Here is a 14,817-nt window from a genome sequence, read left to right as displayed (position 1 = left end):
AGAGGAGTTGGCCTGGACCTTCCTGGCCAGGTAGCCGGCATAGCTGCCGACTGCGGCGAGGAGCAACTCCTCCGTCGGCGGGTCTGGCTGATCGTCGGCCAGCTCCCTGGCAAGCTCGGCCCACACGTCACCGGGGAAGAACCCAACAGGCTTTAGCAAGTGCAGGTACAGGGCCAGCCTGTTGCTGACCATGAAGCTCTTTACGCTGGTCCAGTAGCTCCCGTTCTTTCCAATCATCAGCACATTGGCCATGGTGGGCAGCACTCCCAGCACAGGATCATATGGAAAGAAAGGAACTGCCTGTTCTGCTCTATGGCATCCTTGTCCAGGGAGATTCTGAAAGGAAAATCAAATCACAATCAAGTCACAAAACAGAGCTTTTTAAGAAAATTGAAAATTCTTGTAAAAAAAAAAAAAAAAAAAAAAGCGGAAATCCTGGAATTTAAAAAAATACATATGAATGTAAAACACTCTACATTCTTGGTTAAAAGTAAAAAAAAAAAACTGGGCAGCTATCATTCGTTTTACCAAAATATTTCAAACTATTAAGCTATTGTGTGATCCAACGTGGCGGCCGTAACAAAACAACAAACTTTTTAGGTTGAAAATTCTTGTAAATAAATGCACAAAACCCGGGTATTTTATAGATATGAACGTGAAACACTTTAAATTCTTGGTTAAAAGCAAAAAAATGGGCAGCCATTATTCATTTTACGTAAATATTTCAAGCTAACATTAGGCTAATTTTTTCCATTGATTTCATTGTATTAACATTTCAAAGTGCATGCATGGTGCGAAAAATATAATTACCTTGAATCCTTGACCAAATCACTTTTGAGACACTCGTGCCTGCTTGTATGCACTAAAACTTTCGTCCTGTTTCCGTTTCCACCTAAATCCGGTGTTAGAACGCAGCATGTGCTTGAGTTCATCACAGCTCTACCTGCCTGCGTCGGCCTCTTCCGGGAAGGCGCGGCGCAATATCTATAGGAGCTGTCCCGTTAACTGATAGTGAAGTCTTTGCTCTAGCATTGTTGCATATTGAGGAATACAACACAAGTGAAGGACGAGACAAAATTATCCACAATTATTTTCGCGCTTTGTTATGAATGTTATGATTTAAAAGCAAATGAATATATATGGCTGTGGATGCTTTTTTTCTACAAACGTGGTGGTGTAGACGTAATTCCTTTTTCAGGACGTATGAGGCCAGGATCCTCGCTTTAAAAAAAACCCTGCTAGGTGTAGACGTGGCCTTAGTCAGTGGACTGAAGGCGTGACATGTCCAGGACAGGGCTGCAGCTTCCCCTGGTGTTGAGGTGGGAAAAAAGTGTTTTGGTAGATTCTTTTTTGTTGATGTTAAAAATAAATAAAATTTATTGAAACAATAGCGTATTTAACTTAATAATTAACTATAATAAATAAATATACAGTCAGGACCGAACTCAAGGCAGGACTCAGATGCGGTTAAAAAGAGACTTTATTTTACAAACCCTCCGTCAGGGTCAAAAATGAACAAAGGATCTCAAACAAAAATCCACTCCACCATGGAGGACAAAAACACCATCAAAAAACAAAGTAGCAAAAAAACTTAAAGGCCTTACAAAATTCTTGATTCACATGGTGACTTTGGCTGTGGATAACAGCAGGTTCTGATGATGCGTCAGCAGACAAAGCCACTCTGGCACAAAACAAAGAGGACAGAAGTTAAAGGGCAACTGAAGACCTTTCCGGATTTTGGTGTAATTTTACGAATATAAACTTTGGACGAGTTCGTCAAAACAACCATGACATTATCAACACGTAATTGCAAGGACAATTTGCGTTTTTTTTTTTTAGTTTTTTTGCACTCCGTTAATGGTCCCTTTGCAAACCCGGAAGTGTGACGTAGATTCCCCGACGCAACAGAGAAGACTATCCACAGCTAGCATAGCAGCGACAACGATGTCAGTGATATTTCCACCAAAGGTATCCATTCAGGATGGCTCTTTCCAATGGCAAAGGCTCCCAGGAAAGATGAACTACAATTAATCCCTACATGTTTGAACCTGAGGCGTCAGATGACGGCGATTTACGTGACACAGCAGATATCGTCATGACGCCAATTGACAGCTTGACACTTCACGAACGGGAGAGTGAGTGGTAAGCCTAAGTCCAGCATCGTGATTTTTTATTTGAGAGAATGCGATTACATGGTTGTATATTTTTCCATGCTCTCCACATAGCTAAAACTGGATATTAGGTAACGGGACAGCTCCTACCGATCTAAATATGGTAAAGCTAGCCCAAATGTGGCTAAATGAATGATATGTTATTGAGTTTTCAAAATAAATGACAAAACGATTTTATTTTCCAGGTGTTGCTGTAAACCAGTGATGTCCAAATTATTCCACATAGGGCCGCAGTGGTTGCTGGATTTCATTCCTACCAAAGAAGACGCCATCTTTTCACCAATCTGGTGTCTCACAAGTGTAATCATTTGATTGCAGTCAGGTGCTGCTTGTTTTAGCACAAACTTCATTGGTTAAACTGTCTGTGCTCAATTGGTAGGAACAAAAACTAGAACCCACAGCGGCCCTTGAGGACAGGTTTGGACACCCATGCTGTAAACCGTCAAGTAATTACCCTTCCAAGAGTATGCCTGTGTCGTCAGGAGATCCCAGACGTGAGAGCCAAACTTGAGGAGGCTGAAGCACTGACAGGGGCATGGATTACATTAAAAAAATAAAACCATAAATTGTAAACAACATTGACACAATTTCTTTACTGTTTAATGTATTCTATTTGTATATAATATATTGTAATTATATTACATTCTGAAAAAATATTCAATAGGCCACAATATTAAATGATACCAGATTTATGTTGAATGAGCATCAGCTTTCGCTGTCAGATTGTGACGCAACATAGAAAGCTAAGTTATACCAAGCACACAATAGCACACATCAAAGAACATAAATTTAGTAAGCAACATTAAGTTAGTAAGCAATACAAAGTTAGGATAGCAACGGACTAGCGCAACATTGAAAAATTATTATGGCAGTGCGAAATATGTACAGTGGGGAGAGCAAGTATTTGATACACTGCCGATTTTGCTGGTTTTCCCACTTGCAAAGCATGTAGAGGTCTCTAATTTGTATCATAAGTTCTCTTCAACTGTAAGGGACGGAATCTAATACAAAAAAACAGAAAATCACGTTGTATGAGTTTTAAATAACAAATTTGCATTTAATTGCATGAAATAAGTATTTGATAGATCACAAAAATCGAACTTAATATTTGGTACCGAAACCTTTGTTTGCTATTACAGATACCAAACGTTTCCTGTAGTCCTTGACAAGGTTTGCACACACTGCAGCAGGGATTTTGGCCCACTCCTCCATGCAGATCTTCTCCAGAGCCTTCAGGTTTCGGGGCTGCTGCCGGGCAACACGGACTTTCAGCCCCCTCCATAGATTTTCTATCGGGTTCAGATCTGGTGACTGGCTAGGCCACTCCAGGACTTTAAGATGCTTCTTACGGAGCCACTCTTTAGTTGCCTTGGCTGTGTGCTTTGGGTCGTTGTCATGCTGGAAGACCCAGCCATGACCCATCTTCAATGCCCTTGCTAAAGGAAGGAGGTTGTCAGCCAAGATCTGGCGATACATAGCCCCATCCATCCTCCCCTCAATACGGTGCAGTCGTCCTGTACCCTTGGCAGAGAAGCAGCCCCAAAAAATGATGTTTCCTCCTCCATGTTTCACGGTTGGGATGGTGTTCTTGGGGTTGTACTCATCCTTCTTTTTCCTCCAAACACGACGAGCCGAGTTTAGACCAAACAGTTCAGTTTTGTTCTCATCCGACCACATGACCTTCTCCCATTGCTCCTCTGGATCATCCTCTGGATCAGGGGTGGGCAATTAATTCCACAAAGGGCCGCAGTGGGTGCGGGTTTTTGTTCATACCCATCATGAGGACAGCCTTTCACCAATCTGGTTTCTTACAAGTGCAATCAGTTGATTGCAGTCAGGTGCTCCTTGTTTCCACTGAAACCTCATTGGTTATACTGTGTGTGCTGAATCAGTTGGAACAAAGACCAGGACCCACTGCGGCCCTCGAGGACCGGTTTGCCCACCCCTGCTCTGGATGGTCAGTGGCAAACTTCAGACGTGTCTGGACATGCACTGGCTTCAGCAGCGGGACCTTGCGTGTGCTGTAGGATTTTAATCCATGACGGCGTAATGTGTTTCCAATGGTTTTCTTCGAGACTGTGGTTCCAGCTCTCTTCAGGGCATTGACCAGGTCCTGCCGTGTAGTTCTGGGCTGATCCCTCACCTTCCTCATGATCGGTGATGCCCCACGAGGTGAGATCTTGCATGGAGCCCCAGAACGAGGCAGATTGACCGTCAACTTGAACTTCTTCCATTTTCTAATAATCGCTCCAACAGTTGTTACCTTCTCACCAAGCTGCTTGCTTATTTTCCTGTAGCCCATCCCAGCCTTGTGCAGGTCTATTATTTTATCCCTGATGTCCTTACACAGCTCTTTGGTCTTGGCCATTGTGGAGAGGTTGGAGTTTGTTTGTTTGAGCATGTGAACAGTTGTCTTTTATACAGGTAACAAGTTCAAACAGGTGCAGTTACTTCCGATAATGAGTGGAGAACAGGAGGGGTTCTTAAAAAAGAACTAAGAGCCGAAATATTTACTAGTTGGTGATGTATCAAATACTTATTTCATGCAGTTAAATACAAATTTATTATTTAAAAATTATACAATGTGATTTTCTGGATTTTTGTATTAGATTCCGTCCCCCACAGTTGAAGAGAATTTATGAAACAAATTACAGACCTCTACATGGCGTGCAAGTGGGAAAACCAGCAAAATCGGCCGTGTATCAAATACTTGTTCTGCCGAATGTATTTACTCTTTTCTGTAGCATTAAGTGTTCTCTATACAAAGATAAATCATTATCATTAAAATTTGAAGGTAACTAGATTTTTCTTTTAAAAAACTGTGTACTGTATATATGACTAGTTTATGATTTCATGTCATCAAAATTTGCTACATTTGCGAAGTCATCGTCATCTGATGTCGCAGACGGAAGAAATTCAGCATCTGGCAGGCCTCATAGGATCTCTTCAGTCGTCATCGCTGGACACCGCATCACTTGGGTCATCATATGACTCGACGCACTCTCTCTTGAGTTTGGGAAACTGGGTGTCGACTGACTTGCAACACTTTTTTCATCGTTTTGAGGGTTTCCGCCGCTTAATTTTTTATGTTTGGCTTCCTGGTGGAGAAAAAAAAAAAATCACAGCAGCATGAAAATATTGGATGAATTCTAATTTTAATTTAATAATAATTTCTTGGTGATCAAATAATAATGCCCCAGTCAAAGCAGCATCTATTTGATGCTATTGTTCCCGCTTCAAATTGGCAGACCTTGATGTTGATGTTGTAGTACAATAGTTATTGTTTTATTGAGATGTATTTGATACATTAAGGCCTGGCAGGTTTTATATATAGACTTTATATTTACCCTGTGACAGGCCAAAAAAACAACGAGCCAAGGACCTATTTGGTGCTGGGGACATTTGAATTTACATAATACCTATTGATATAGTGATAAAATCACATGAGTAGACCTGTCAGCAAACCTATCTACTTATGACAGGGCAACAGCTACAGCAAAAAATGTCGCGCTTCAACAAACAGGCAGTAGGAGTCCCCGTCGTTTATCAACAGAAGTGCATCAAATTTTAGAATCGGAGGGTCTACTTACGTCTTTGTAAAACCAAGGTTGCATTGTTGTAGGTTTTCAAAGCTGTCGTCGCTGAAATGATGAAAACAATGAGCCGATTGGGGACCTGTATGCATGCTCACAAAAACGGTCCAAACCTTTGCAGAAGAAGTTTTTTTTAGACCACTCATAGAGTCTCGAGTCTTCCTGTGAGCAATTCATCGCTACACATCGAGATGGCATGACGAATCTCGCGAGTAAAACATAGAAAATGTTTGCAATATATGGTGAGGATAGCATGGTGCTATATTTCTGTGTTCAGAGTGGTGGCGAGGCTCCCTGGAAGTTACGTCATCAGGTAGCGGTCGGCAGGGCGGCGCGTCCCTCGTTGCTATGGTGTTGCTATGGCCATAACTCAAAAACTACGCAATCAATCATTATTATTATTTTTTTTTAATGTGACTTTTTGAGACAGCGAATGATGCATTTAATACAATTCAACTGAGTAAAACACTCAAGCGAAATCCGAAAAGCTCTTCAGTTGCCCTTTAATGGGGGACAGGTGGAACCAATTGGTGATTAGGGAAATAAAGCAGGAAATGACCATGACACGACAATCTTCAGCACAATGTGACATATACAGTATATTTCGAAGTTGTTGTTTTTTTTGTTAATAACATGGTCACCACCTGCCACCTTGCTTGCTACCGAATCACGTTGAATAAGGCGCTACTGGAATGGAAAAGTTAACTGTTGACTGAGGAAGGGTTAACATGGCGCAAATACGAATTAAAGGACATGCATAGTAGTTACTGCTGTTGAGCTGCCGCCGTGCAGAACGCTGTTGGATATTCTTGAGCAATTTATTTTAGTGTTGTGAAAAGGCAGGTGGTAATGGGACCTTTTAGTTTTCAAATGTGTTCGTGTAATTGCGCCGTTGAGCTGTTGGATTTGCATTATCATACACGGGCTCTTTTATTTCCAATACAAAAACTCCAACACACACTGCTGGTGAAGTAGAACGCTGTCTTTGTTACTAACCCACTAGTAGTACATAAACTATCCAGCACTGGTGTCTACTGCCATTGTGCATGCCTTGTATGGAGAAAACACCGAAAAGGCTGTTTTTAGATAGGAAAAACTAAAAAAAATACTACCAAAAACAAAAAAAACATAAACATGCTCCCTCCCAAACTTTATAGTAAGTGATGCATTCAAAAGAAATGGTAGTAGCAGCAATATAATATTGTGCCTGACTCTTTCCAGTGATTCGGGTGACCGTAAGCACATCTACAATATTCTGTCTTCGCTGGGTGTTCTACCGTCCGAGTTGGACTGTGACATCGTGGGTCTCGTCTGCGAGAGCGTTTCCACTCGCTCGGCTCACATGTGCGGCGCAGGCTTGGCCGGCGTCATCAACTTGATGCGGGAGCGACGCGGTTTAGAGGCCCTCACCATTACCGTGGGGGTGGACGGTTCCGTATACAAGCTGCACCCATGGTGAGACCATCTGCCTAAGACGCACCAAATATATTTTAGTTAGGGATGTACCGAAAGCAAAATTCAAGGCTGACACCGAAAACCAAATATTAGAAACACTTGGCTGAAAAACTGAAAAGCCAGAAAATACACATGCATATAATTCATTCTTAAAAAAAAAAAAAAAAAATCATTATTCGGTTATTACTGCCCTTTGCCTTGGCATTAGTTCTTCAACCCTAGAGGCTCGAGGAATTTCATTTGACAGCTGCTGATTCTGAAACCCCATGGGATGGTGCAGTGGCGGTTCTAGGATTTTTCTGAAACGGGCAAAGTGTTGATGCCATCTTTGTTCAGTGTTTGTTTTGGTAAACACGGCAATATGCAGATTATCTTGCATAAGGCGGTAAAAACATCTGGTAAGAAATACTATAGGTAAAAACCGGTCAAATTTGTAATAATTCAAATTTAATCATAATGTGTGTAAGTAAGGATACAATTCATGGAGCAGTAAATGTAATCACTTTTTTGAAAAGCCATTTTAAAAACAAAATTAGCATTAATATTTAACATGCTCTAGAAACATTATCTCATTCGCGCTCACTTCAGAAAAGAATAATTCGCCGATTGCAATGCTTTCTAATAAAATGGGAACCGGGGCACCCATTCAAATTAGAGAGGAGGCCCTTGTGGTTCCCCCTTACAACCGCCACTAGGAGGGTGCGTTCCCGGTGGCAGTGAACTCTGGCGACATTATAGCATTCTGTTTGGGGGACGCAGACACACACGTCACGCAACGTTTGGGACACTCGAAAAATGGGTATCATGCTTCAAATTGCTAAGCTAAATAAGATCTTAATGTACGTTTGTCCGGAAATGTAGTTCACAACATAAGCGGAGTTTAAGGGGGGGACCACACCCACCCTGGTGGCCGAGAGGTGTCATTGCAAGTAATTGACTTTCATATATATAGTATATATACAATCACCAGCCACTTTATTAGGTACACCTGTCTAACTGCTCGTTAACACTTAATTTCTAATCACCCGAACACATGCCGGCAACTCAGTGCATTTAGGCATGTAGATATAGTTTAAGACAATCTCCTGCAGTTCAAACCGAGCATCAGTATGGGGAAGAAAGGTGATTTGAGTGACTTTGAACATGGCATGGTTGTTGGTGCCAAAGGGCTGGTCTGAGTATTTCAGAAACTGCTGATCTAATGGGATTTTCACAGACAACCATCTCTAGGGTTTACAGAGAATGGTCCAAAAAAGAAAAAATATCCAGTGAGCGGCAGTTCTGTGGGCGGAAATGCCTTGTTGATGCCAGAGGTCAGAGGAGAATGGCCAGAATGGTTCGAGTTGATAGAAAGGCAACAGTGACTCAAATAACCACCCGTTACAACCAAGGTAGGCAGAAGAGCATCTCTGAACGCACAGTACGTCGAACTTTGAGGAAGATGGGCTACAGCAGCAGAAGACCACGCCGGGCACCACTCCTTTCAGCTAAGAATGGGAAACTGAGGCTACAATTTGCACAAGCTCATCGAAATTGGACAGTAGAAGATTGGAAAAACGTTGCCTGGTCTGATGAGTCTCGATTTCTGCTGCGACATTCGGATGGTAGGGTCAGAATTTGGTGTCAACAACATGAAAGCATGGATCCATCCTGCCTTGTATCAACGGTTCAGGCTGGTGGTGTAATGGTGTGGGGAATATTTTTATTGGCACTCTTTGGGCCCCTTGGTACCAAATGAGCATCGTTGGAACGCCACAGCCTACCTGAGTATTGTTGCTGACTCACCGCCCACTTTATTAGGTACACGGTACACGTACAAATAACGGGTTGGACCCCCTTTTGCCTTCAGAACTGCCTCAATTCTTCGTGGCATAGATTCAACAAGGTGCTGGAAGCATTCTTCAGAGAGTTTGGTCCATATTGACATGATGGCATCACACAGTTGGTGCAGATTTGTCGGCTGCACATCCATGATGCGAATCTCCCGTTCTACCACATCCCAAAGATGCTCTATTGGATTGACATCTGGTGACTGTGGAGGCCATTTGAGTACAGTGAACTCATTGTCATGTTAAAGAAACCAGTCTGAGATGATTCTAGCTTTATGACATGGCGCATTATCCTGTTGAAAGTAGCCATCAGAGGTTGGGTACATTGTGGTCATAAAGGGATGGACATGGTCAGCAAAAATACTCAGGTAGGCTGTGGCGTTCCAACGATGCTCAATTGGTACCAAGGGGCCCAAAGAGTGCCAAGAAAATATTCCCCACACCATTACACCACCAGCCTGAACCGTTGATACAAGGCAGGATGGATCCATGCTTTCATGTTGTTGACGCCAAATTCTGACCCTACCATCCAAATGTAGTAGCAGAAATCGAGACTCATCAGACCAGGCAACATTTTTCCAATCTTCCACTGTCAAATTTCGATGAGCTTGTGCAAATTGTACCCTCAGTTTCCTCTTCTTAGCTGAAAGGAGTGGCACCCAGCGTGGTCTTCTGCTGCTGTAGCCCATCTGCCTCAAAGTTCGACGTACTGTGCGTTCAGAGATGCTCTTCTGCCTACCTTGGTTGTAACGGGTGGTTATTTGAGTCACTGTTGCCTTTCTATCAGCTCGAACCAGTCTGGCCATTCTCCTCTGACCTCTGGCATCAACAAGGCATTTCCGCCCACAGAACTGCCGCTCACTGGATACTTTTTATTTTTTGGACCATTCTCTATAAACCCTAGAGATGGTTGTGCGTGAAAATCCCAGTAGATCAGCAGTTTCTGAAATACTCAGAGTAGCCCTTCTGGCACCAACAACCATGCCACGTACAAAGTCACTCAAATCACCTTTCTTCCCCATACTGATGCTCGGTTTGAACTGCAAGAGATTGTCTTAAACCATGTCTACATGCCTAAATGCACTGAGTTGCCGCCATGTGATTGGCTGATTAGAAATTAAGTGTTAATGAGCAGTTGGACAGGTGTACCTAATAAAGTTGCCGGTGAGTGTGTGTATGTATGTATAAATGTATATATATATATATATATATATATTTTTTTTTTTTTTTTTTTTTTTTTTAATATATATATAAGTTGTAAAGCAACAAAAATGAATGAAATGAACAAAAAAGATATTTTCATAATGGGTCAAAGTTATTTTTTGAACAGATCATGTGACTAGTACCTTAGACCTTGCATATTATCCCCCAACACACACACACACACACACACACACACACACACACACACACACACACACACACACACACACACACATTGGGGAGGGCAATTTTATTTTTTAAATGATTTTTTTTTATTTTTATTGAAAATATTTTTTTATGATTGAAGCAACTTTTTGGGGGATTGAATGACACAAATCTCCTACCCATAATATGGCCCAAACACAAAAAAGGATTGCTAAAATCAAAGAAAACTTTTTAAATGAAAAATTAAGTGTGTAAATTCACATTTTTGAGCCTCAAATATTTTTTTGCATTCAAAAACTTTTTTTTCCTATGATTAAATGTTGGGTCTAAAACTTGTTATTTAACTTAGTTATTTACCCAAGACAAGCTGACAAAAAGCAGGGCATAAAGTGAGACAGAGTCAGAGTGTTCGATCATCATAATTGAATAATAAAGACACAAATGTCCTAGCCAAAATGTGGCCCAAACACAAAACATTACTTCAATCAAAAAAGTTGCTTGAATCAGAAAAAAAAAAATCAAATAAAAATAGCTTTTTTTTTTTTTTTCAAATTTATTTTTGCATTCAAACACATTTTTTTGATTAAAGTGACTTTTTTTAATTGAAAAAATATATTTTGATTGATGTAACTATTTTTTTTTGATTGAAGCAACTTTTTTTTGATCGAATAATGAAGACACAAATCTACCTCCATATGGCTCCGCCCGGGGGATAACATTTTTTGATTGCGGTAACTACATTGGCACGACACCGGCTGGCGTACCATATTCAATGGATGGTGATTTTGGCGAAAAGCATAGCTGTCCTGCTAGCAGCCTGATTTAGAATTTGCCTCAAAAGTGATGGGAAACAAAAAAAACACTCATTCTCAACTTATTATTATAAATATTCTTCTAAGTTAATTTTATTGCTGACACTGCGTTTCACAGTCATCAACATGTTGTGCCCCCCCCCGCCTCAACAGTCAAACTCCACCTATGGTTCACAACAAAAAGCTATTTCATTTTCGCCAAAACTAGTAAAACTCTTTACTATTAGACTATTTATTATTAGGCTATTATAACTCTCCTACTACTTAAAATAAGACTCAGTACTTTCGTGCGTAACACGTGTATTCGATCTGGAACCAGGCGAGTGGGCCGAGTTCCAGCGCGAGCTGATCGAAGTCTCTGCTTTAAACGACAACTGGCAGATGGGGTGTGGAGGTCGCGGAAAAAGTGACTAAAAGAGGAAGTGGTTGTGCTATAAATGTATTGTACTCAACAATAGTGAATGCACATATACTGTATGCATTTAAATACTACTTAATTGTATACTGTTTGCTTGTTTGAACTCCAAACTACTCACGCACGGGCTCAAATGCCCTGTACTCGATGTGACGCGAGACATCAATGGAAAGCAACTTCAGAAGAAGCGTGTAGCGGCGATGAAGCAAAAAAAAATTTTTTAATTTTCCTTCATTTAATAACTTTAACATTTCTTTGAGACCTTGAAATACTTTCAAACCGCAGACATGTTGGCTGTGAGCTAGTAGTGTTAGCGAGACAGCGTGTTTTGATGATGTCATCACAAGAGTGCTAAGACTCACACTTTTCAGTGGTAAACTTTCTGCCCTTAAAGAGAAAACCGAAAATACAGTTTTAACTATTTTTGGCCGAAGGTTTTCATTGCCGAATTTTCGGTCACATCTCTAATTTTAGTACTAATTTAAAGTGAGATTTTGACTTATTTTTTGCATGTAGTTTCCGTGACAGGTTCCACAAAATAGTCAGAGAGCTGACGCCACACTGCAAGATCACCTTCATCCAATCAGAAGAGGGAAGCGGTCGGGGAGCGGCGCTGATCTCCGCTGTGGCCTGCAAGATGGCGGCCTCCATGATGACACGGTGAAAGGCGGACTTGGTGGGATGAAGGAACTCTCACTGTTGACAGGAAGAGATTTTATTTGTAATCGGTATTAACTCTTTGGCTACCATTGACAGTGATAGACGTCTAATCCATTGGGATGACTGAATCAAATGTATTGGTTTGCTCTGCAGTGATCTTGTTTTTATTGGAGAACTTTGGACAGATGTTGAACTCTTATATTACCTATCACGGTGCTAGACATCAACAGTGATCCCTCGTTATATTGCGCCACAAACTTCGCGCCCTTAGTCCATTGCAGAATTTTTTTCAATAAAAACAAATTAATACAGTGTGTTATTTAAAAATGTTAAGATAATGCATGTATGCATGTACAAATCATTTTTTTCTTTTATATATATATATATATACAGTATGTCATTTATAGTATAAATATTACATTTTCAGTGCTTAAAATCTATTTATTATTTGTTTTTTTTTAGTTTTTTTTTTATTCTCTGGGGGAAAAAAGGGAAACTAAACATTTCTTATATGTTTCTCTTTCCGATGCGGTTCAATCTGATTTTTTTTCTTTTTTTTAGTGTAAATAAGCTCCGCCTTTACTTCGCGGATTTTCTATTTTTGTGTTGGGGGGGTCCCCATTAACTGCAAAAAACAAGGGATCACTGTAATCCATTCTGACTGGGAGGGGTTGGCCTTTGTTTGATATCTGCCAACCCTTCCCAGTCAGAATTGGAAATTTATTGCTGTCAGTGGCAGCTATTGAGTTAAATTATCTGTGTGTTTGGTCTTCAATGACAGAAGGACACCCCCCCCAAAAAAATCCCGTTTTATATTGTGGACAATAGATGTCAGTGGCGTACTGTGCTTACTCTAGGTATGAAGATGAAGAGGAAACACAGACAGGTCTCAATTATTTGCAGTGTTGCACTCTAACTACACCATCTGAGACCAAGACGAAGAAGAGAGTTGAAACTGACCAAAATTTAGATAAGCTGAGTTTGAGACAAGACAAAAAAAAAAAAAAAAAATCGATTTTAATCATTTTAATGAAAAATATACTGTATTTTTAGTCTTAGCCCTGTATAGATCACTCACTGAAACAGAGGCATTACTGAGTTGGGGGGGTGGTGGGAGGTGGGCAGTGCCCACCCACAGAACGCTTTGCCCACCCAAAGAAAACTGGATGTAGTACTAACGGCAGTCTGGGCACTGCGTATGGTATCCCATTCATATAGTACTGATGTGTTTTACGTTTTAACCTTTGCGTTGTTACCTCCTCTTTCACCTTAAAAAAAAAAAAGAAATGTTGGTTTTGTTCTTAGGGGGCGTTACACATATTTACGCATATTTTGATTTTTTTTTTTTTTTTTTTTTTTACCTTTTATCAAAGTTTTCACCAGTGTTCACCTGGCTGTTGAGTTTGGTGAGTTTTGAAGCATTCTGAGGGGGTCAAAGTAGGGCTCAAAGCATCGGCGGGACAAAGAATGACTGCTAGGACGAGCTACATAGTGTATTTGGAATTTGTCTTTACACGGTATCAAAGATTGCACCAGTCTTGACCTCCTTGCCGATTTTGGTGCATTATGAAGCATTCTAAGGGCTCAAATTGAGCTCAAAGGGGCTGCGGAACAAAGAATAGCTATAATGATAATAATAATAAAACCGAGAAAAAAAACCATATTCACCTGCATGTCCATACTGTTCAGTTATGGATGTGTTCTAAGTCAAATAAAATCAAATCAACTTTTATTTGTTTGGACCAAATCACAACAACGGTTATCTCAAGGAGAAAACAAAACATGTTTTAAGGTGCAGTAGCCCTACGCTGGATTTCGACATACTTGAGCATTGTAGGTTTTTTTTGTTTTCTTTTTTTCTTTCTAATTGTGCAAGTTCTCCCACTCGAAAATATTAGAGAGGCCTATAATTGTCAACATGGGTAAACCTCAGTCATGAGAGACAGAATGTGAAAAAAAAAAAACAGAAAATCACATTGTTTGATTTTTAAAGAATTTATTTGCAAATCATGGTGGAAAATAAGTATTTGGTCAATACCAAAAGTTCATCTCAATACTTTGTTATGTACCCTTTGTTGGCAATAAGGGAGGCCAAACGTTTTCTGTAACTCTTCACAAGCTTTTCACACACTGTTGCTGCTATTTTGGCCCATTCCTCCATGCAGATCTCCTCTAGAGCAGTGATGTTTTGGGGCTGTCTTTGGGCAACATGGACTTTCATGGGGTTGAGATCTGGAGACTGGCTAGGCCACTCCAGGACCTTGAAATGCTTCTTACGAAGCCACTCCTTTGTTGCCCTGGCTGTGTGTTTGGGATCATTGTCATGCTGAAAGACCCAGCCACGTCTCATCTTCAATGCCCTTGCTGATGGAAGGAGATTTTCACTCAAATTCTCTCAATACATGACCCCATTCATTCTTTACTTTACACAGATCAGTAGTCCTGGTCCCTTTGCAGAAAAACAGCCCCAAAGCATGATGTCTCCACCCCCATTCTTCACAGTGGGTATGGTGT

The 14,817-nt window shown here is 40.7% G+C and overlaps 1 protein-coding gene across 1 annotated transcript in view; it reads left to right on the top strand.

Annotated features, from left to right (window-relative positions):
- Positions 1-14,817, top strand: part of LOC130911343 (hexokinase-4) — a gene marked incomplete at its 5' end in the record, with an annotated part of 42,599 nt that overhangs the window by 25,798 nt on the left and 1,984 nt on the right. Inside the window, 2 exons of the mRNA XM_057829228.1 lie at positions 6,986-7,219; positions 12,160-12,319. Of these exons, the coding sequence (XP_057685211.1) occupies positions 6,986-7,219; positions 12,160-12,307 (382 nt within the window). The remainder of the gene's footprint in view (positions 1-6,985; positions 7,220-12,159; positions 12,320-14,817) is intronic.

Source organism: Corythoichthys intestinalis, unplaced genomic scaffold, assembly GCF_030265065.1.
Source record: "Corythoichthys intestinalis isolate RoL2023-P3 unplaced genomic scaffold, ASM3026506v1 HiC_scaffold_28, whole genome shotgun sequence".
In the NCBI taxonomy this organism is placed as follows: Eukaryota; Metazoa; Chordata; class Actinopteri; order Syngnathiformes; family Syngnathidae; genus Corythoichthys; species Corythoichthys intestinalis.
Note: the sequence above shows the minus strand (reverse complement) of the source record. Positions and strands in the feature narration are given on the sequence as shown.